General features: G+C 45.0%; 2 protein-coding genes across 4 annotated transcripts in view; one reads left to right on the plus strand and one right to left on the minus strand.

Moving 5' to 3' along the window:
- Positions 1-3,090: 3,090 nt before the first annotated feature.
- On the minus strand, positions 3,091-7,197 carry GSC2 (goosecoid homeobox 2). The gene is made up of 2 exons (XM_054995869.1): positions 6,956-7,197; positions 3,091-3,304 (listed from the first exon to the last, which is right to left on the minus strand). The coding sequence occupies exons 1-2, from the start codon at positions 7,195-7,197 to the stop codon at positions 3,091-3,093; spliced, it is 456 nt and encodes a 151-aa protein (XP_054851844.1).
- A 6,611-nt stretch (positions 7,198-13,808) lies between these two features.
- Positions 13,809-22,816, plus strand: part of LOC129341348 (thyroid adenoma-associated protein homolog) — a 34,279-nt gene continuing 25,271 nt past the window's right edge. For all 3 annotated transcript variants that reach the window (XM_054996491.1, XM_054996492.1, XM_054996494.1), the window contains exons 1-9: positions 13,809-13,972; positions 14,698-14,875; positions 16,006-16,092; positions 17,671-17,698; positions 19,180-19,328; positions 19,800-19,922; positions 20,548-20,668; positions 20,866-21,008; positions 21,839-21,923. In XM_054996491.1, coding sequence (XP_054852466.1) covers positions 13,848-13,972; positions 14,698-14,875; positions 16,006-16,092; positions 17,671-17,698; positions 19,180-19,328; positions 19,800-19,922; positions 20,548-20,668; positions 20,866-21,008; positions 21,839-21,923 — 1,039 coding nt within the window. In that variant the 5' untranslated portion in view covers positions 13,809-13,847. The remainder of the gene's footprint in view (positions 13,973-14,697; positions 14,876-16,005; positions 16,093-17,670; positions 17,699-19,179; positions 19,329-19,799; positions 19,923-20,547; positions 20,669-20,865; positions 21,009-21,838; positions 21,924-22,816) is intronic.

The following is a 22,816-nucleotide window of genomic DNA, read 5'->3' on the forward strand; positions in this document are numbered from 1 at the left end:
CCATGTTGGCTGTTCAGGGAATCACAGCCAGCCCAGTAATTGTCACTCCTGAGAGGTTCTGAGTGTGTCAACCTCTAATTTTGAGAGGGAGAGAGTGCAGGTACTAAAAACATCTGGTACCTAACTTTAATAGTGATGTAATGATTTGAGCTGGGTGCGAAAAGCCATGCTGGGAGCTTGTCTGGGCATGAGAAAGCCTCCCGGCTCTTCATTTGACAACTGTGCCCTATGGCAACGTGCAATTTGAACGCACTTCGCTTGTTTGTGTGAAAAAGATTTATATCCTGGAGGATCAAACATGTCTTATAGTTCATTTATTTTACTTGCAATGGGATGAACTCAGAAGAAGAAAAAATAGTATCTTCTTCCATCTTTTGTGCGTCACCTAAGAATCACAGTCATTATCTTGTGTTTTCTGCCTCTGCGCCTCTTTTTCTGAGTCTGTCCTTGTGTTAAATGTTTAAATCGATGCTGGGCATCCAGACAGCCCATAATTAGCAGTTTCCCTCAGAAGACTTCTTGGTGCCCTGGAGGATGAGAGCTGACGCCGATGCTCTTTTCTGATGCCGCCATTTAGCTCGGCGATTTTTAAACCAAACCTGTGTGTCACATAACAAAAAAAAGGAATTGAGGTATTGTATCTACAATCTCGGCAAGAGGTAGACATACTTCAGTCCACTGAAGGAGAATCTACAAGTGCAGTGCATGCGGACATGCATAATGTTAGCCGTGAGCACACTGCAAAAAGCATGTTTACCATCCTTTGGACACATGTACAGTCTTTTCCTCCATATTGACAGTATTCTTCTGGTTTGCAGGAGGAGCAAGATTTAGACAATGCTGATTGGCTGGTCCTTGTGTCAATCCCAAAACCACCTCCTATCTTTCTTGGAGTAGTTTCTCAAACATTAAAATTCTATAAAAATGTCTGAAATGTTTTTAAAACTTTTGCCAGCTAAACATGCAAGGCCCTTGAGGAAAAAAGTAGACAGCCTGCCCAAACTACAGGAGGGAAGGATGGAGAGGAAAAGGAAATCAGTGTCTGATCTGGAGGCTGTATGTGTATCATTTGAGGAGCAAAGGTTGTTGGAACAAAACTCACCCTGCTTGCTGGGCCTGGGACACCTGTACACACCTTTAGCTAAAATCAAGAAGCATCCTCACTCCACTGTAGTTAACTGGTTAAGAGTGCGGGACTCTAATCTGGAGAATCAAGTTTGATTCCCCACTCCTCCACTTGTAGCCAGCTGGGTGACCTTGGGCTAGTCACGGCTCCATGGAGTTCTCTCAGCCCCACCCACCTCACAGGGTGTTTGTTGTTGTGGGGATAATAACATACTTTGTAAACTGCTTTGAGTGAGTGTTATCCTGAAGGGCGGTATATAAATCAAATATTATTATTAACTTCTGGATTGACCTTGGGGGAAACCTTCCAGTTTGCTGCGAAGACCAGACCTGCACACCACTGATTGACTGGGGGCTGGCAATGCCACAAACTTTCCTCTAGTACAGAGTACTTTTTGAGCTTTAAAAGTTTCAGTCATTAAGAGAGCTGATAGCCTGCCTGAACCCTGTTTTAAGGTATATCTAGTCTCTCCCTGATATTAACAACAACAACAACAGCATTCAATTTATATACTGCCCTTCAGGACAACTTAACATCCACTCAGAGCAGTTTACAAAGTATGTCATTATTATCTCCACAACAATAATCACCCTGTGAGGTGGGTGGGACAGAGAGCTCTGAGAAGCTGTGACTGACCCAAGATCACCCTGCAGGCTGCAAACAGAGGAGTGGGGAATCATACCTGGTTCTCCAGCTTAGAGTCCTGCCGCTCTTGAACCACTAAACTGGCTCTCACCAAATTCTCATAATGAATTTCCATGTGCTTAAGGGCCAAACATTGGGAACTGAGGATCAGATCTTCCATCTTTTTACATTTCTGTTCATAGCAATTGTATGTGCATGGAGTTGGGGGACTAGCATGGAAAATACTTCAGAAACAGCCATTCTAAGGAAAGAGTAATTTGCCCATTGACATGAAAAAGTCCAACAAATATACTACTTCATTATCATCACCAACCCCAATCCAGAAAACTATCAGTGTATACAACTCAAATAGTAGGTCGGGAATCCAAATGAAAGGAATCCAAAAACCTTCTCTCTACCACATTTTCACCATACTTCCTCCAAGGAGTTCAGAATACATTTCTCTCATCTACTATATTATCCTCTCAACAACCCTGCGAGGTAGACTAGTCTGAGAGAAAATGGCTAGCCAAGGTCTTGTTTCATGGCAGAAATGTGGATTTGAACCCAGGATTTCCCATATCACGTCTTGACAATCTAAATACTGTGCCACATTTAATGAAACCTTGTGTATTAATGAGAGCTTCACATCTCCCACCTCATTTATGTATTTGAATGTTTCAGTACTGCCTTTCTTCACTCAGTTGAATTCAATGAAATTTATAAAACAGAATGGTAAAAAAAAGCAGGCAGATAAATTAAAATTCTACCCCTATAAAGTCTTCAGGAGTCTTCACTCCTACTTGTGTCTGAAGAAAAAGCTTTGTCTCCTGAAAGCTTATACCCTGAATATCTTGTTGGTGTCTAAGTTGTCACTGGTCTCCTTCATACAAAAACTGACAGTCTCAGATCATTAAACATGCCACCACAAGCCAAAGCCACCCGTTAGTTTAAATTAAAAGCGCTCTTTAATGACGCAATTTTGGAAAGCTTGTGTGAAACAAGTTCTGCTTCAGTCCAGCTGCAGATCCAACCTTGGAACCAAGGCGTTTTTTTCTGGGAAAAGAAGTGGTGGAACTCAGTGGGTTGCCCTCAGAGAAAATGGTCACATGGGTGGTGGCCCCGCCCCCTGATCTCCAGACAGAGGGGAGTTTAGATTGCCCTCTGCGCCACGGCACAGAGGGCAATCTGAACTCCCCTCTGTCTGGAGATCAGGGGGCGGGGCCACCACCCATGTGACCATTTTCAAGAGGTTCCAGAACTCCGTTCCACCGTGTTCCAGCTGAAAAAAAGCCCTGCTTGGAACAAAAGCTCTTCTGAACCTTGCACCCAATAACTAACTAGAAGCTCACCTCGACTCTTTCTTCCTTTAAGTGGATACGGTTGGCCAGATGTTCTCTAGTGATGACATCTGGGTACTGGTTCTGGCAGAAGAGGGCTTCTAGAGCTTGCAGCTGTTCCTCAGTGAAGATGGTGCGGTGGCGACGGGTCCGCCGCTGGACTTGGTGGAATGTTTGCAGCTCTCCCTGGCTCCCGCGAGCATTTTTGCACGGCCTGCCAAGGGGGTGGAAAAGCCTCATCGGCCAGGAGAACCTTGTGTCTGCCAAGAGATTTGGAATGCATCAGGTTCGATTCCAGGACCAAAGGAAAACAAGTGACCCTTTCACACGGGTCGGTGTTGGAAATTATATCAGAAATTATGTCATCCCCAGGCGCTCCGTTTGCATTTGGGAGAATAAAGCTTATCATGTTCTACATCCACAGCACATTTTGTTGCAATCCTTACCACAGCCTCTAGTGAATCCTCTAGTGAATTTGCAGCAGAGATGAGAAATAAACCAGGAACCTTGCAGATTGCAGTTTACTGTCTTAGAAGATGGTAGCTTACAGTGCTGCTGGATCCTGGTTTACGGTTAGCAGCTCAGGGCTTCTCTGCTTTACATAGCTCCTTTTATAGGCTTCAGCTAGTATGCCAGCTATGGCTGATCCTTGAAAACGTTGCCTGGCCACAGCGATCCATGCACACCCAGGCTAGATTACTATAATGCTATATTATAATACTATAATACATTCTATGTGAGGATGCCTTTGAAAACTTCAACTTTACCAAAATGCACTAACGAAGATCTTGTTGGGGACTGGATACAGGGACGACATAACCTTGTGCTGAAAGATCTGCACTGGCTGCCTACCTGATTCCAGCCATGATTCAGAGTGCTGATTCCTACCGTTAAGACCCCAAATGACTGAGGGACATAGTATTTGAAACACTGCCTCCTCCCATAATGTCCAGTGCACTATTTAAGCTGCAGCTCACAAGCCCCACACTCTGCAGACCCTCGAAAGGTAAGGCAGGTAGTGACCAGAAATGGGGCTTTTTTCAGTGGTGGCAACGTGCCTTTGGAATGCCCTCCCTGTGAAGGCTTACCTGATGCCGACCGCACTATTTTTTAGGCACCAGGCTCAAACATTTCTTTTGACTCAGGCTTTTAACTTGCCGATGCTCAGTTAATCCAATGTTTTAAACAGCGAGGGCAGCAGAGCAAAGGCTCCAGAAGGGGAGACAGTCTGGCATGCCAGAGGGGGCAGGGTGCTGTGAGAGAATCTGTCCCCTCCAGACTGATCTCTGCAGGCTCTGTCTTTTAAAACTACGCTTCCTGGCCAACATTGTGTCTCCTGGCACTTGACAAACATGCACCCAGGTGCCTCATGTAGGCTTAGGATTTTGTCTTGTTGTTTTTATAATCTGCTTCTAGCCTGAGGATTGGAATGATGATAATTTAGGCAGCCCAATATTTTATGCTCTGGGTTTTTATTGGGTGGGTTTTTAGGTGCTTGTCTATCTTGACAGTTTTGGTTTTTTGTGATTTTTATCTTTTTATGCTTTGAGCAGGTCTCTAAGGCAGCAAACAAATGATCTCAATAAATTTTTAAAAGATCAGCCTCTCCGACGTTGAAAAAAAGAAGTAAGACATTTTTCAACAACTAAAGGTGTTTCTTCCCTGGGTCTATAGATCCCATTATGTTTTTATGCTTATCAAACTCAGAATGAGGAGTTAGAAATTATACCAATTAATGATGACTCAGGCAAAATCAAATGTAGAGACACACAGCTGTTTGAGGCTATAAATAATTTCATGATCTTATTTCTCAGAGCTTAAAAGGAATTCAAGACACTTATTTATGGCCAGTCATTAACAGTCTGCTGTTTTCACAAATCATAGAATCGGAAGGGACCTCCAGGGTCATCTAGTCCAACCTCCTGCACAATGCAGGAATTTCACAACTACCTCCATTCCCCCATCTTCAGTCCCAAGCCTTATTTGCCCTATTGGCTTTCTCTTCACAGCCCCTTCACTTTGCTTGGCTCTCTAAGAGGCTGGCTGGCCTGGCAAAGTATAAGAGGGCTGTGTCATATAGTGGTTAGAATGTCAGACAAGCATTAGGGAGAATCTCGTTCAAATCCCCACTCTGCTGTGGAAGTTTGCTTGGGCAGGACACATTTTCAGCCTAACCTACCTCACAGGATTGTTGTGAGGTCAAACTGGAGGCGAGGAGAATGATGGAAGCTGTTGGGGTCCCCACTGTGGCCAAAGGGGGGGGGCGTATAAATAAAGTAAATAAATAACAGTGCAATTCTAATACCATTTGAATAACAGTAAACCCCATTAAGCAGACATGAGTAGGGTTCCGAGCAGACTTAAGATTGCTTTCTAAGGATTTGAACCTGTCCCAGCCCCAAAAGATCTGCACAGACAAGCACAAAAGATCTGCACATGGGGGAATTGCCCACTCCTACAGCAGCCTCATGTTGCATTTTGGGCTGCTTGGGAGAGGGAATGAGGGTGTAAGCCATATTGATTCAAATTAGCCTTTCTTCTGAGCAGTCCTCGTTAAGATTGCTCCCTGAATCTGAAAAAGTCTAATAGATTGACTTTGTTAATATTTTGGATCACTCCAAGGTAAACACATAAGAATTTCTTAAGATGGGTAGCCATGTTAGTCTGTCTGTAGCAGTAGAAAAGAGCAAGAGTCCAGTAGCACCTAGAAGACTAACAAAATTTGTGGTAGGGTCTGAGCTTTCGTGAGCCACAGCTCACAAATTTTGAAGAAGTGAGCTGTGGCTCACGAAAGCTCAGACCCTACCATTCACTCTTACTGTCACCTAACCTGCAGGGTTGTTGTAAGAGTAAAATGGAGGAGAGGTGAATTTTGTGCGTAACTCCTTAGAGAAAAGGCTACAGTAAAAATGTAATAATTTATATTGATGGAATCTTTTTGCTCTGTTTGATGCCTTGAACGTGTCTCTTATCCTTTGAAATCACATGGAATACAAATCCTTTAAATAAATGAATGAAATCATGTGTTTAGAGTGCCCTCAAGTCAGAGTTGACTTATAGCAACCCCTGGTGGGGTTTTCATGGCAAGAGACTAACAGAGGTAGTTTGCCATCGCCTGCCTTTGTGACCCTGGTCTTCATTGGAGGTCTCCCATCCAATTACTAACCAAGGTCAACCCTATTTAGCTTCTAAGATCTGATGAAAGCAGGCTCACCTGGGTTATCCAGGTCAGGGCAAATGAAACATATGCAGTTCAAATTTCAAGGTGGGGATTATGTGCCATTCACTGGTAGGCAGCACAATTGCAAAAATGCACCCCTTTGATTCTTGGTTACAGCAATGTTTTGGTCTGAGGGTCTTCCAAAGAGATTTGTGGAAGGAAAAAACTATTTCAGGACAGTACCAACTAACCAAGCCCCATCCCACAGATCTAAAGGACAACTCAGTTACACCAGCTTAGCTATGAGAGAAGAAAAACAGCAGCACAGAAAACATGAGGGCAATCAAGGTACAAATGACAAAAGTAACAGGTCTACTCAGAATCGTGCTCAGGCGTATTCATTGGGGCTTACTCCTAGGAAAATGCTCTTAGGATTGCATTGTAAGTAGTGCTGCAAGTAATGAGACTTCGACTTCATTGGGAAGGGGGGCATTCTCTGGAGCTCCTCCGAAGCTGCTAAGAACTGCACCAACCTAACTGTGCTTCAAAGAGTGCAGTATTGGTGAAATGCCCTAAAGCCGAAAGCGTGCAGTGCTCTCTGCAGTATATTGCACACCGACCCATAAAACTGAATGCTTACCCAGCCAATTTGAGGTCTCTTGCCAGGAGTGAGCACTGCCATGTGAACAGCAACAGCATCCACACTGTCCAAAGTCCATCTCGGCCTCTTCGCCCTCCTCTTCTTCCTGCAGAGAGCCAGCTGCAAGGGTCCCCAGACTGCAGAGTCCTCGGGGTTCACAGTCCAAGATCCCTCGGAAGCAGAATGGGAGAAACACCTGGGGTCTCCTCTCCGCTGAGCCGGAGAGGATGTTCTCAATGGTGAAGGAGCAAGGCTTTTTCGGACTTCTCTTCCCGAGGTCGAGTTCGGAAGGTGCTTCTGCAGCCATCTTGGCCAAGGGACCAGTACGGAGGGCAACCTCAGCTCTCAAAGCCAAGCAGCTTTCTGCGAAAGACCGATTCTGGAAAGGGGGCCGTGGGCAACTGATTCAAAACGGCACTCATGCCCAGCTGAATGAACCGTTCGCTTCCTTATGGCGGCCAGGGGTTGTATGCAGGCACCCCTGCGATTTATTATATATACTCCCAGACAAACAAGAACACGCACCTTTTCCACCCCCCTACCCTTTCCACCCACCTAAGCTTGCTGCTTTATAACCAAGACCACCCTAAATATACACATATATATCTATATAATCCTTTTGAGAAAGAAAACCTTAAACCCTTTGCTGGAATAAAATAAATTCTAACTAATCTTGACAGCTTTGTGAAGGGTTAGTGTGGATCTAAGATTTAGCTAATCCTACAGAAATGACTCTGGAAGGAAATCTGATTTCTCCATCTTGAGCGTAGATTTGAGGCGGTTATGATGCCCATTGTGTCTCCGAAGCCTCCAGTTCAAGACAGGGGGAGAATAGCTGTTTCTCGGGCCTAGAAATGGCCCAGAAGGATTAAGTCCTTTTAAAAAAGAGAAGCAAATTACCCTTTTCTTTGGCCAAATGAAAGCCTTCCCATCAAAAGAGAACTGTCATATCACACAATATGGGGAGGGTGGGGGGAGAGAAAGAGAGTTTAGCTTGATAATAGAAAACAGAAATCAACACCGCGGCAGCAAAACCCTTTGCAAAGCACGGGCTGCTCCTGAAAGCCAATTTATTTGTCACTCAGAGAACAAGAAAAGTTGCAAGTCGGACTCGTGACCCTGACCCGTAACAGATTGTATGTATAATATATACATATGATTGCCCTGGCCGGATGAGCCTGTCGAAATGACAAAACCTCTGTGATGCCAGATGAGATTATCAAAAGTAAAGGTGTTTATTGTACTCGTGCAGATTGTATAATTCAGGAATGATTGTTACTTACTTATTTTAATACACCATTTAATTTCTCCCCAGTGGGACCCCAAAGTGGCTTCTCCACTCTTCCGTTGTATCCCCACGACAACTCTCAGAACTCGTTTAGACGAGCGTATCCCAAAGTCAAGATTCCATGACTGAGCAGGGATTCAGACCTGAAAGCCAAGCTACAAGTGACGCCTGAATCAGGTTGGACGCTTGTCAGCTTACTTCAAGTTTTGATGGGAAATGTAGGCGTCCTGGTTTTACAGCTTGGCTCTCCATTACAGCTGCAAGACCAGGATGCTTACATTTCCCATCAAAACTTGAGGGAAGCTGAGAAGTGTCCAACCTGTGTCAGGTGTCACTTGTAGCTTGGCTCTGAGTCTTCCAGATTCTAGTCCAACACTCTAACCACTACACAAAGTTGGAAGGAGGCAAGCCTTTTAAAATAGATGAAGCAAACTAACACTGGAGTGCCCTGGGTGTCTAAAGTTTTGTTGGAGCAATTAATCTTAAAGTGTATTGACAAAAATTGGCACATGGATTATGGTGTAATGGGGGGTGGGGGAGAAGACTAAAGGTGGCACTTCCCCTCAGTGCAAGAAGTCTGCCCCTGTTGCCAGAAGCGAGGAGTAACCTGGCACTACCATTAATGGAATGGATCCACAGGACCCAATCCAAGAGGAGTATCTGAGGCATAGAGATGGGATTCCAAATAACTTTGGTACTGAGCTCTGACATGCCATTGCTCCTTCTCTCCCTAATTAGCAGGGAGGGAAACCTATATTTTCCAGCATCTATCCCCCGCGTATCCATGTCCCTGTTTTTGACTTTGATGTGTGTGGGAGTGGGTGGATTTTAGCATGAGCTGCTAACACAGAGTCTCTCTACACAAGATGCCGGGGCATCTTGTGTGTCCATCAAATGTCGGGAGATGCAATGTTAGCAGGGAAGCATAGTTTTGAAAGGCAGAGCCGGCAGAGATCAGTCCAGAGGGCACAGATTCTCTCACAGCCCTCTGCTGCTTAAAACTTTGAATTAACTGAGCCTCAGCAGGGCAAAGGCTCTGGAAGGGGAGACACCAGAGGCAGCGGAGGGCTGTGTGAGAATCTATCCCCTCCAGAGCGATCTCCACTGGCCCTGTCATTTAAAACTACACTTCCCAGCTAACATTGTGTCTCCTGACACATGAAGAACATGTGTCAAAAGTATTATGTAGAGAGACTCTAGTCAGTTGTCAGGATCTAGCTCCCTCCCTCAGGATCTAATGAATCAAACACAGCATTTTAAAAACCTATTCACTGTAGATCCAGAGAAGTTAGCCGTGTTAGTCTGTAGTAGCAAAATCAAAAAGAGTCCAGTAGCACCTTTAAGACTAACCAATTTTATTGTAGCATAAGCTTTCGAGAATCAAGTTCTCTTCGTCAGATGCATAGTACAGAAGAGAACTTGATTCTCGAAAGCTTATGCTACAATAAAATTGGTTAGTCTTAAAGGTGCTACTGGACTCTTTTTGATTTTATTCACTGTAGAAGTTCAGTTAAACAAAATCAGCATTAAAGTTAAAAATGTTGCATTTTATTTTTCAGGCTCCCAAGAATAAATCATCAGAGCAGGCAGGTAAAACCCAGTGAGGTCATTGCCAGGTGAATCTCTGCAGGGAAGGAATCTGACAATTAAGAAGCCACGAATAAGACAACTCCAACTCTGGTTCTGTGGTGCAGCGTTTGCTTGGCATGCAGGTTCGATCTCTGGCAACTCCCGTTAAAAGGATCAGGTGATGTGAAAGACCTCTTACCCGAGACCCTGCAGAGCTATCATTAGTCAGAGGCAACAATGGCTGATTCCGCACACGTTGGATAATGCACTTTCAATGCACTTTATCAATCGTTTGAAGTGAATTTTTTGTTCCGCACAGGAAAAAATCCATTCCAAATGATCTATAAAGAGGATTGGAAGTGCATTATCCAACGTGTGCAGAATCACTCAATATGGAACTTGCTTTATGTATCACCTCCAATCACTGTCTATTTTCCTTGGTCATAGCTCGGGCCTTTTTGGCTGTAGCCCCCTAGTACACTTGGAGTTCTGTACTTGGAACTCATTTTCTATGTGAATGAATGAATGAATGACATTTATTGCATAGAGCCAAAGGCCGTGACAATCAATCACAAATATGTGCATGGGAGCTCAGTATGCACCAGGAGGACCATGGTATATGGGGAAAGGGGCCTTGTCTGTTCTCCTACATCATTTTCCCAACCCGAAACAGCCCCAAGAGCCTCTATCTGACCTGTTGGGGGCTATATGTGCATTGATGGGCTATGTATAGGTTTCCCAAAAGCAGGGAATAGTGGCCTCCTAGGGCTATTTCTAGTAAGGAAATAGCACAGGGAAGAATGCTTAAGCCTTCCTCTCTCCATATGCCAGGGTCCCATTCCAAATCCTTTGCATACCTGGGAATTAAGTTCCAAACATATGTCAGAGAAGTCTGATTAACAGCACAGGGAGGGACAAAAGTAGAATAGAATAGAATAGAATAGAATAGAATAGAATAGAATAGAATAGAATAGAATAAATAAATAAGACAATATGAGAACAATTGGAAAGAAATCAAAGCAATATGCTTGTGCAGCAAAATATGCAAATAGTTTTTTGTTTTTTTGTTTTTTTAAATAGTGGCTTCCAAAAGCTCCAGTTTGGAAAAAAAGCCAGGTAGTTCTGATCTCCAGAGTCCTCCTTGGAGGAGAAACTTGGAAATGTTGCTTTCGACAAGCTTGTCTGAAATTTCAAACCTGCTTCTCTGATGCTCATTCTGGAAGGAGGGGATGCGCATCTCAGAACTGTATCAGAGAACACCCAGATACCACTGAAATAACAAGCTGTGGTAGAAGCACGGGGGGGGGGGGCAGCATTAAAGATGCAACCAAGTGCTTGCATGAAAAAAGTACGCTTTTAATCAGGAACGACTTTGGATCCCTCCTTGTGCGAAAGTGGAAGGCTGCGTTTTCTGGTTTTAGCACCAGTTTTAGCAACTTGAAGCTGATTAATTCCTTTTCCACCCCGTCTGCGACAAAAGGGCTTTCTCCCCGTCAGCCTGCTTTGCTTTGCCATCTCCACCTCTCTTGCCATACCGGCACCTCTGCGCTTAGCCTATTAGTCTCTGCACTGATTGCTTTCTTTCATTCTCCCCCTACCTTTCACTTTGGAAAATAGACTGGTAATGCTTCTTTTATCAAAGAATTATGGGATTTAAGACCCAGATTTCACCAAGAGGACTTTTGATAAGGGCTGGTAATCAAATCCCAATCGTCAGGCACTTCTTGGCAGGCCGGTAACTGAAAAGGGCAATAAGAAGCAGGGATTTATTGATGTTGTGTTTACTGAGATAAGATCTCTAAGCTATTCCATATTAGAAAAGAAAAAAAGAAAAGAAAACATGAGAGGTGGAGAAAATGTAGACAAGATGGAGACAATGTAGATCTGGATAAAGAGAAAAGAAAGGGGGCCCCTTCTTATTGGGTAAAGAGATTCTAAAACCATTATACGGATTAACCAAAAAAAAAAGGTTAATCTGCTTTCGCTGTTCATTTCTCAAAAGTGAATTTATGGGTTTGGAAAATCCTTCCTGTCGCTACAGTCCTAACAGTGAGAAGTTTTAGGGGCAGCACTTCCTGGGCTGGTTCCCTTTGCAGGAGAGAGCACTGTGCAAATGAGACATTTTTAGATAATATTTGCTTCATTTATAAATGTGACAGTAAAGCACAGCTGGCAGCAAACAGGCAATGGGGGGACTCTTTGTGAGTTGGAGGAATTAGCATTCAAGGAGAGGCAGCAAGAGGGGTAAACGGATGGATCTCCACCAATGTTCCCTTAGAGGAAACTCTTAAATGAATAGGCATATGTTCTAAAGCAGGGATCCCCTACCTTTTGGCACATGGGGGCCGCATTAGAGTGCCCAGTGCCTAAAGAGGGCCACAGCTTAACTCAAAATGCAACAAAATTGCAGGGTGATAGCAGCAAATAAGCAGGTTGGAGGGCCGCACAGAAAGAGCTTGGGGGCCGCATGTGGCCCGCGGGCCGCAGGTTGGGGACCCCTGTTCTAAAGGAAAGGTTTCTTTATTAGCAGAACAATAAAAGGCAAACATACAGAAAATTGCACATGGGGCTAAAATCAAGGAGGAAGTAGAAGGGTTGATTTCTGCTTTGATGTCTGGTAGCAATTTTCCCCAAGCCAGTTCAGCTAGGGAACCTGACCGTGTTTTGCCATCTTTGGGGCATGGAGCAGGGGTCACAGGGTATGTGGGGAGGGGGGGTAATTGTGAATTTCCTGCATTGTGCAGGGGGGTGGAGTAGATGACCCTGGAGGTCCCTTCCAACCCTATGATTCTATGATTCCATGGTCCTAGTCCAGCATTCAAAGCATGATATCACAGTGGGTCACCCCATAGGGCTAGGGAGCCAGGCAAGGTGCCATTGAGTGAGTGGCAGCATGCCTGTTCTAATCAATCATCTCACTCATATTTGTTCTTCTAAACTTGACAGGGCAAAGGGGCTCTTTGTCTGTGGGTGCATGGTGGCAGTCTTGACATCCTTGCCTTCATCTCTGGTGCTTCCTTAATCTGCAATAGCCTCCCTTGTACAGATTTAAAGCCAGTAGGGATGTTTGTTCTTTTGAGAAATGATAAGCTTGAAAAAACATTGTCCTGCAACAGTTTATACTCCAGTGAGAGCACAGTGAGAAATGGCAGGACTAGTGCCTTAGTGTTCATGTGTATGTATTTGTTGAACATGCATGTCAGAGACACAATGCATTCACTCTCCCGTGCTCAAACATTACTTCTAGAGATCCTAGGGAAAGAATGGAATCCTGAAGAATGACTTGCTCACAGTAGCACCATTTTAACAAGCCATTTCCTAAAGGCATTAGGGACAGTGATTTCCCAAGGACGGGGACCAGAAAATAGGAACTGCAAGTAGAGACTGTTGGGGAGCATGCTATCTTCATCTTGGAGGGCAGTACCTATGACAGCTATGAGGGCCAGTTGTGTAGCCATGTTAGCCTGCTGCTGCAACAACAGAAAGGAGTCTTAGGACACTTAAAGAGAAATAGTAAAAAGTCCAGTAGCACCTTTAAGACTAACCAACTTTATTGAGGCATAAGCTTTCAAAGAACCACAGATCTCTTCATCAGATGCAAGAGCTGTGGTTCTCCAAAGCTTATGCTTCAATAAAGCTGGTGAGTCTTAAAGGTGCTACTGGACTTTTTTACCATTTTGCAACTACAGACTAACACGGCTAACTCCTCTGGATTAAAGAGAAATGAATTTGTTGCGGCAGAAGCATCAGTCAGAACCCACCTAGTTATCAGGTGCATTTTACATCTGGACTGAGTGCCAGGAAAGCTTCTGCCACAAGCAAATCGGTTTGCCTTTAAAGTGCCATATGACTCCCTTTTGTTTTTATCTTCATCCGTAGGGGACACACACTGAACCTTTTGCAGAGCAGTTTGGAATAGTTTGTGTGGGACTTCCATTGACGCACACTAGATGGAGCCAGTGTGCCTGCCAGGAAAGCTCTTCACTAGTGCGGCCTCTCTTGCCTTCTGGTTTAGGCTCTATGGCAGCAGCTGGGTTCTGTTCGCTTCTGAAGCTTGCAGATGTGCTCCGGCCCTGGAGTTTACAGTGATCTTGTGAGCCATGGGCGCAGAGGAGGCGGTCCATCAGTGTTTTGCATTCTATACGGCGATGAGGCAGACAGAAGGGTTGCATGAAATCGCTCGAGGTTTGCTCCTTGTCTTGGACAAACTCGAGCAATTTGCAGGGTGAGTTTGCTGGCTAATGCGCGTGGCTGCTGCGCTCGGTACGTGAGCAGAAAAATCCCCAATGATACTAAAAAGAAAGTTGCAGGGGCTTTAACCCTTAAGGAATCCTTCCAATGTAGTTCATAGATTCAAGGTTCCTGACAGTCAATAGGCTTAGAAGGGATGTTTAAGTCACTTTAAAAGAGAGCTCTCAGTGCTGACAAGTGATGCGCCGTGATGGCTGAATAGAACCTCCATGCTCAGGGGTAGTATACCTCTGAATACTAGAGGCTTGTGGATAAGTAATATGAAGAGGGCTGTTGCCTTAATGCCCGGCCTGTGGACTTCACAGACACAATCTGGTCAGCTGTTGTGGAGAACAGGACAAGGGAATTTTTGATCAGATCTAACAAGACTCTTTCCTCTATTGCCAATCTCTCTTGGCCTTGGCTGCCATCTGAAATGTGGGGATAGAATGTCGATCTACCTTACAGAATGTTGATTGACTTTCTAACGTGTGAACTGTGGAAAGCACTGTGCAAATGCTGCCATTATTATTATCATCATCATCATCATCATCATCATCATCATCTATTTATTTATTTATTTATTATTCCACCTTTCTCACTGAGACTCAAGGCAGATTACATAGTGTGAGCTTAGTACAATCTTACTGTTATTAGTAGAGCCGTAGACACATCTTTGAATAACACCAGGATAATCCTGGCTGTTCTCCTGTTTTTCAGAGGTACTGTGAAGAGATGTAAAGATAAAAACCTGGAAGAAGCGTTTCGACTCTTGTCATCAGTGAGCAAAGGACTGGGAGTCCTGGACCGTAGTTACGTTCTCCCTCTGGTGCACTGCCTACTTGCTTTGCAGATGGAGACGACAAGCAGTTCCAGCTGTTTCTATCGCCTTGAGAAGGTGCTTGCCTGTTGGGTTTTAGCTGTGGCTGTTCCTGGAGTTGCTGAAAGGGGAATCCTCCCAGTTGTTTGAAGCCGATCCCTGCCCTATAGACTTTGCGGTGCCCTTTTTTTCGCTGATTCTGAGGTCCTGGCTGGGAGAAAGTAACAAACCCCAGTTCGTTAAGGCCATCGGTGTTAGACAAATGAGGTTGACTTTTAAAAATTCCTAAATCAGGAACTCTTAAACCGTGGTTCCTCATGAGGAAGGAGGAAATACACAAGTACAAAAATAAGCCAGATTCTTGGTTGTCCTGAACAAACTCCCATTTTGCAGTGCCTGAATGTAGACTTACTGGTTATGGCTCTCCAAAGTCTCCAGAAGGAATCTTACCTAATCTTGATAGCTGAACAAGATTTGGGGCCAGTAGCACCTTAAAGACTAACCAGATCTCCAGGATATGAGCTTTTGAGAATCCCTGATCCTGAATCTAGAGATGGCTGGAATTGAACCTGGAACCTTCTGCAAGCAAAGCAGCTGTTCTTCCCTTGAGCCACAGCCTTTCCCAGCATCTGTATGAACTTACAAAGCTCCTTTATACCATGTCAGACCATTGGTTCATGTATCTGTATTGTCCCCTTCAATTGGCATTGGCTAACTGACAAAGGGAGCTCTCAAAAGCTCATACCCTGGAAGTCTTGTTGATCTTTAAGCTGCTACTGGGACTGAACCTTGCTCTTTGTATTGGCAGTAGCTCTCAGAACAGAAAAACCTGAACACCTGCTGCTTAATATCTTTTCAACGGGGGATGATGGGGGTTAGACCTAGGACATTCTGCATGCTAAGTGTGTGTTCTGCCATGGAGCCACGGCTCCTTCCTGACCACACTGAATCAGATCAGTGGTTCTTGTTTAGGACTATCTATCCACAATGCCTCTCCAAGACTGAAGGAGCAGGTCTTTCCCGCCTGTGATATCCGGGTTTCTTTCCCTGGAGATGGGATTGAAACAGGGACCATCTGCATACCAAGGACATTCCCTGCCACTGAAACGTGACCCTTCCCCATTCATATTTAACATGCGAGCATCAGTCTCATTCGGAAGAGCATTTAAACCATGTGTTTCAGAAGGTTTGTCCTTTTCTCCCTTTAGCTGGTTGCAAAATTGTCCGACGGTCACGGGACGCTGGTGTCCGAACAGATGAACCACTTTATGGGAGGCCTTGTCGAGCACAAAGAGGTGAGGTGGGGGAAGGTTGGTTTATTCCACTAGTATGTTGTTAAGATACGGTCACCCATTGTGGCACTGCTGAGATCGCCAGCTCATGAATGGGCCACAGTAGCTGTTTCTGTATCCAGCAGCTTCATGACTGACAGCAATAAGCAGGTGATCCTGTTTGGCCCCATGCTGTGAGCAGCTTTATTGGGGAGTTCTGCAATATCCAGGCTCTGTCAGGGGGGACAGGATCAGGCCACACTGGGCTTTGTTTTTCTTCCCTATTTTTCTTCCTACTTGCTGTTGCTGTGGTTCAGTGCTTAGTTTCTCCAGCTGGGAAAATTCATCCCTGCGGTGTGGCAACTACTGGTGCCTGTCTATTCCTGCCACTGCAAAGCTATCCCTTCTTCCAAGGACTTCAGGGTGGCATTCATCCTTCTTTCTTTACTGCCTCTTTATATTATTTGCTGGGACCACAGACGAGAGGATGCGGTTGCAGTCATCCTGCTTTTGGGCCTAGAGGCAGCTACTGTGTGAACAGAGTTCCCAATTAGATGGGCCTTTGTTCTGATCTAGCAGGGCTCTTCTTATGTCCTAATGTACTTTGTGTTCTCATCACAACATCTCTGTAAGGTAGCTATGGCTGATCCAAGTCATCAAGGAAATGGCAGCATGAAGGGGGTGGCTCCTTCTCTTTAAGACAGCCATTAACTATGTGTAGCCCAGAGTTCCATACCATCAGGGCTCATTTCGAGGGGGAACACGCTGGAACGCAGTTCTGGCAGTTCCCCAAAGAGGTCACATGTCAGGTGGCCCCACCCACCTGACTCTTGGCCATTTGGGGCCCATTTCAGCCTGGATTGGGGCCGAAATGGCCCGGATTGGGCCTCTGACAGGTGTTGGATCACTCTTCCACTCAGCAGTGGCCCGATCCTGACCATGGCCATTTTCACACTACTAATCTGCTTCCGTAACGTTGCGAAACATCGCGCAAAAAACACGGAAGATAGCATCTTCTCACGAGAGTTTTGTGCGATGTCATGCAAAACTCTCACGAGAAGACGCTATCTTCTGCGTTTTTTGCGCAATGTTTCGCAACATTATGGAAGCAGGTTAGTAGTTTGAAAACAGCCCATTTTGGGCCCCTTTTCGACCATTTTCATCCCCTTTTTGCCATTTTGGGCCCCATTTCAGCCTGAATGGCCAGGATTGGGTCCAAAACAGCCAGGATAGGTGATGTCAGGGGGTGTGACATATGCAAATCAGTTATGCTAATGACACACAGCCAGTGATGGCAAGGGATGTGGCATATGCTAATGAGTTATGCTAATGAGTTCCTCCAGTTCTTTTTCTACAAAATGACCCCTGCATACCATGATATACAAGTTTCTCCATATGGACAGCAGGTAGACAGGATTGGTTTATACCAAGGCAGCAGAGTTACCCTCTTAATGCACAATGCATCGCAGGAAGGACCTCATAATTAAAGCCACATCCTGTGGAAATCTTGTAAAATAATGCACTATCATAATCCTTGCCACCCAGGGATGCTGATTTTTCAGTTTGCCGCTCTCCTAAGATGCCTGTTCCTTCACCTTTTAGGTGCTGTCTCCTGGCAATCTCCAGACAGGTCAGTCTCTAAATGCTGTCCTTATTTCCCAGCGTAGGAATACCTTTCAGACCTTCATGTTTGGGAGTCTCTGGCTGTTGTGCCTCACTGGAAAAACAACAGAAGCTAGAGGCATAGTTCCTGTAGCTATCCACATGTCAGAAGTTTACCTGATAAGTACTCTGAAGTGGTATGGACATGTAAGAGGACTGTACCATGTCACTGAATACATGTTTTAATCGGTTCTCTATATTAAAACATTAGTAGCAGAGATCGGTCAAGTTTGGGGGCCACCGCGGGAGAGGGGGTTGTTGGCATCCAATTTATTATAACACAAAGGACCATGGTGTAGAATATGAAACTAACAAAACCTACAACTGTGAAGGGGAAAATTTAACAAACAATGCTTAGAGTAAGTAGTCAATATGAGAATGTCTAGTAACAATCCTGTCAATGTCTTATAGAACCATATATAGTCTGCAGTTCACGGCAACAATATATGTGATCTAGAACAAATACAATTTATTTTACCAAATTCACATCAAATACAATACAATCCACAATGAAACATAATCAATGTGCTTCCGGTTATAAACCACGTTTTGACGAGAACGTCTTCTTCAGGTATGGATTGATAAAGGTTGTAATAGTTGTATATACTTCTTCAATTCACAGTTTTGTAGACCATACTACAAGAGCTATGTTGTTGGTGTGAACTGTGCATTTTTTGTTAAATCCAATTAATTATGCCTGCCCTGCTTCCATAATACTGGTGTGTGGGATGTATTATGATGAACCATAATTTTAGATGCATCAGGCATCTGACGAAGAGAACTTGATTCTCGAAAGCTTATGCTACAATAAAATTGGTTAGTCTTAAAGGTGCTACTGGACTCTTTTTGATTTTGCATAATTTTAGATCGTGGTTTTAACTTTTGTACTGGAACTATGCAATTGTGTATTTTATCTTTTATTGTGTATTGTGTATTTTTTAATTTTTTGTATTACTGTATAATGTTGTAACCCAGGGAGGGTGGGCAAGAAATCTGATAAATTAAATTATATTAAAATATTTCTATACTGCCTTCGGACTAGTCAGATCGATAAGATGGCTCAAAGCAGTACAGTTTAATACAGGCCATGCTAAGTAAAATCCAAACGTGAAAGGAAAGCAGAAACAGAATCTCATGAAAACATAGAGAGCAACAGCTAGAGCAGAAATACAATCTGCAGCAGCAACTAAATCAAACTAGCTGCAGGTACAATCAAATAAATCTCAACCAGGGTCCCAAAGACTCTCCTAAAGAGCTCCCAAGCTTCCGTAGGATGAAGTTCTGCAGTTTTGGTCCTTGAAATTATGCAACCCGTTGCCTGTCGAGTGTCACTAAATTTGGCCCCTTGGCTAAATATTTTCTCTTTTTTGTACAAGTCGTTCTGTTAAGATGCAGGCTGCCCATTTTCTATTTTTTTCCCCAAATGGTTCTAATGGTTCTTTGTCCCAGTGTGTATGTTTGTAGAGGAGAGTGTGCTGGGACGATCTTACTGGCAAGACAACCTGCTGCTGCTGCTGAAATGCATTGCTGCCACATTTGATTCAACGCTGCGGGATCAGATCTCCAGGAACGAAGAATGGCATTATGTCACAGTGAAGGTAGAAAGAAGTCTGAGCTGTGAGCTATAGTGGATATTTTCTCAGCCGAATGAATAGAATTTCAACCGATAATCAATCAAGGCGAATTTCATTAGTTAGGAAGCTATGAAACGGTTTGCTGTTTTCAGAAACTGCTTATACAACATTGCCCACCCTCAACAGAAAAAAGTAACAGCCCCCTCTACTATAACAACAGCCGTTATTTAATGCATCATCTCAAGGCGTCCAGGTAATTTACAGTTGTGTGTTGTTAACACAGTGAATAAATTTGGGCCCCATCAGGAGTCCCAGGGGAAATCAATCAGAGAAATTTCCTCCTGATCGCAGCTTCCCACTCCAGGATACTGTAGACTTTTAGCTGCATGAACTGGCCGACGTCACTTCCAACAGAACCTTACTGAGTTTCTTCTGTTTTTAATATGCAGCTTAGAGCACTGACAGAGGTTATCCTCTTCGTTGTCCCCTCTGCAGACTTGCCTGCAGCTTTTCAAGGTGATGCCAAAAGAAATTTCACCCCTTGTATGGGATGAAACGAAGGACAGTAAAGCTCTGCAGAGCATTCTGGGATGTTTGGTGCACATCATCATGGAAAAGGTGAGTCTTTAGCCTGTCTGCTCTAGAAGTGGGGGCTGACTTTCGCTGTGTATGGTCTTCTCTTTTTTTACTAAAAATTTTGTAATCCACCACTGTGTGGTGCATTACAGCAAGAATGCATATTGATCATATAGAGGTGACTTAGACTGAGTCAACCGTTGGTCTATCCAGGTCCACATTGTCTACCCTGAGCAGAAAAGCCTCTCCAGGATCTCGGGAAGAAATCGTTCACATCACCTCCTTCCTTATATTTTAAACTGAAGATGCTGGGTACCAAACCTGGGACCTTCTGCATGCTACATGGATGCTCCACTACTGAGCTACTGCCCCGCCCCAAATATTCAAGACCGGTTTGGGGGATGGGGCCATGGCTCAGTGGTAGAGCATCTGTTTGGCATGTAGAAGGTCCCAGGTTCAATCCCCGGCATCTCCAGTTAAAAGATCTAGCAGTAGGTGATGGGAAAGACCCCTGCCTGAGACCCTGGAGAGCTGCTGCCGTGCAGAATCGAAATTAACAACCCAGACAGAAAAAGGGTGTAAGGCAGCTTGATGTGTTTTACCATTTGGGTAGTGAGGGTGGAAAATTTTTTGTTTGGAATGTTTACCTTTCCCTTGTTGATCTTAGACAGCCTGCAAGGACACCCGTATGCTGGCCGGGACGGCTGTGAGCATGCTGGCCAACACAGCACCTGAGCCCCATAGAGGAGCAGCAGCAGCCCTGGGACTCTACCACGTGCCAAACACAGGTGGGTGCTTCATCGGCCAGAGGAAAGGAACTAAAATGGGCAGCCGTGGTGCCCTGACCCCCTGCTGCTGCAGGAAAGCTAGCTTGTCTTGTGGGGGATCCATTCGGCTACAAATATGCTATAGCTTAGAGCACGCCCCCATCGAAACATGAAACCAAAGCTGAGCCCAAAGTGACGAACTTGTTTTTCGTACCCAGGCAAAGGCTGTTTCGGGAAGCTCCGTTTGCCTTCTTGTGCTTGGAATCCAGATGGGCTGGAGAGGCTGGTTCTGACCCGAGGGTTGTTGGCGTGTTGCAGGAAGGAGATCCTGAGCTGCCCCTTGGGTGGCACTCGACAACAGGTAGAGGATGTCTGGAGTTTATGCAATTCATCACTACCTGTGAAGCCCCCAGCAGGGACGTATCGGGGAAGGGCTGACTGCCCCCCACCCAAGTAACTGGCCCCATTGACAAACTGCTCTTACCTTTACCTTTCATGTTCATCCAAACTCAACCCTCCTTGTAACTTAAGCTTATTAGATTTAAGCTTGCTCTCTAGAGCAGCGGAGATGGAGAGCAAGCCTTTGCTGTCTTCTATGTGGCCGCTCTTCAGATATCTGAAGACTATAATCAAGCATCCCTTCGGTTGTCTTGTCTCTGCTTTAAGCATACCCAGTTCCTTCAGTCTTATGTCTGTTTTCCAGACCTCCAACCATCTCCATTGCCCTCTTTCGAGCCCTTTACCATTTGTCTTTATTATGAAATGCGGTGCCCAGAATTTGACGCAGTACTCCGGATGAGGTCTGACTAGCACAGAGTAGGGTGGAACGATCACTTCTCATGGCTTAAATACTGAGCTTCTGTTTACGCCTCCTAAAAACCACTTTCCCCTTTTTGGCAGTCACCGTTACGCTGTTGACTCTTGCTCGGGCTTGATATTGACAGCAGTCCGGAGAGCCTTCTTTCTCGTGCTCAACTGCCAAACCAGGGGTCCCCCATTGTGTACCTTGGCTTGCGATCTCGCTGGTCCCAGCTCTGTGATTCTCTCATTTTAACTCTGCACATCTTCCTTCTGTCATTTCCTTCACTCCTGCTTCCAGCAGGACCTAGGGAATCGGGGGCGGGGGGATTCCTTTGAAGTTCAGTCGCTTACTGACAACAGATGCATTTTCTCTCCTTAACTTCTCTGCAGGATTGTCTGCTGCTGGACGTGCTGTTTCCAGCTATTTTACTCCAGATGGAAGAGCAGAAGGATTGTCTTTACTATTGCTTCCAAGGTAAGCAAGACTTAGACACTGGAGAAAGCTGAGGAGAAGAGAATTTTTTATTTATTCTAGGGCTTTTTTTCAGCTGGAACGCTGTGGAACGGCGTTCCAGCACCTTTTGGAAATGGTCACATGGCTGGTGGCCCCGCCCCCTGATCTCCAGACAGAGGGGAGTTTGGATCGCCCTCCGCGCCATCTAAACTCCCCTCTGTCTGGAGATCAGGGGGTGGGGCCACCAGCCATGTGACCATTTTCACCAAGGAAGATTTATACTTTAAAAAACTCCTCCCTTGTTCCAGCTGACCCAAAGTGACATCAGTGCGCAGTACCAGGAACATGCGCACACTGCGCATGTGCATATGGTACCATGGCCACCACCTCCCACCAGGAGTTGCCCCCTGTGCTGGCAACCCACTGAGTTCCACCACCTCTTTTCCTAGAAAAAAAGCCCTGATTTATTCGGTACTCTTTTATCTCTCCTTTCCACTAAGGAGCTTGGTTGGTTGTATGTAATTCTCCCTCCCTCCATTTTATCCCAAGAATCCTGTGAGGTAGGGTAGGCTAAGAGAGAAGGGCTAGTCCAGGTCCGCCAAATAAGTTTCATGGCAAGCAGGGATTTGAACCTAGACTCTCTGAGTGCATTGTACATTTTTTCTCCCATTCCTCACATTTAGCTTACTCTGCCATGAGAAGGCCCCTCCCTCCATTTTATTCCCAACAATCCTGGAGGTAGGTAGATTGAGAGAGAACGTGCCTCGACTAAGGTCTCACTTCCTGTTCCTTTCTTGCCCTCAATTCAGGGAATTCTAAATATATAGTTGTGCTGCAGTGATGCCTTGGGCAGCTCCCAGGGCCCCCAAAATCTGGTCCCCTGTGTTCCCTGGCAACCCTGTTAGCATGATGGG

The sequence above is a fragment of the Eublepharis macularius genome, chromosome 13 (genome assembly GCF_028583425.1).
Source record: "Eublepharis macularius isolate TG4126 chromosome 13, MPM_Emac_v1.0, whole genome shotgun sequence".
Taxonomy (NCBI): domain Eukaryota; kingdom Metazoa; phylum Chordata; class Lepidosauria; order Squamata; family Eublepharidae; genus Eublepharis; species Eublepharis macularius.

Bases quoted from the DNA above. Each gene is read 5' to 3' on its own strand.
- GSC2 (XM_054995869.1), bottom strand. From the start codon at position 7,197: ATGGCTGCAGAAGCACCTTCCGAACTCGACCTCGGGAAGAGAAGTCCG. The intron at 3,305-6,955 runs GTGTGGATGCTG...CCCCCTTGGCAG, and splicing joins GCCGAGATGGACTTTGGACA to GCCGTGCAAAAATGCTCGCG.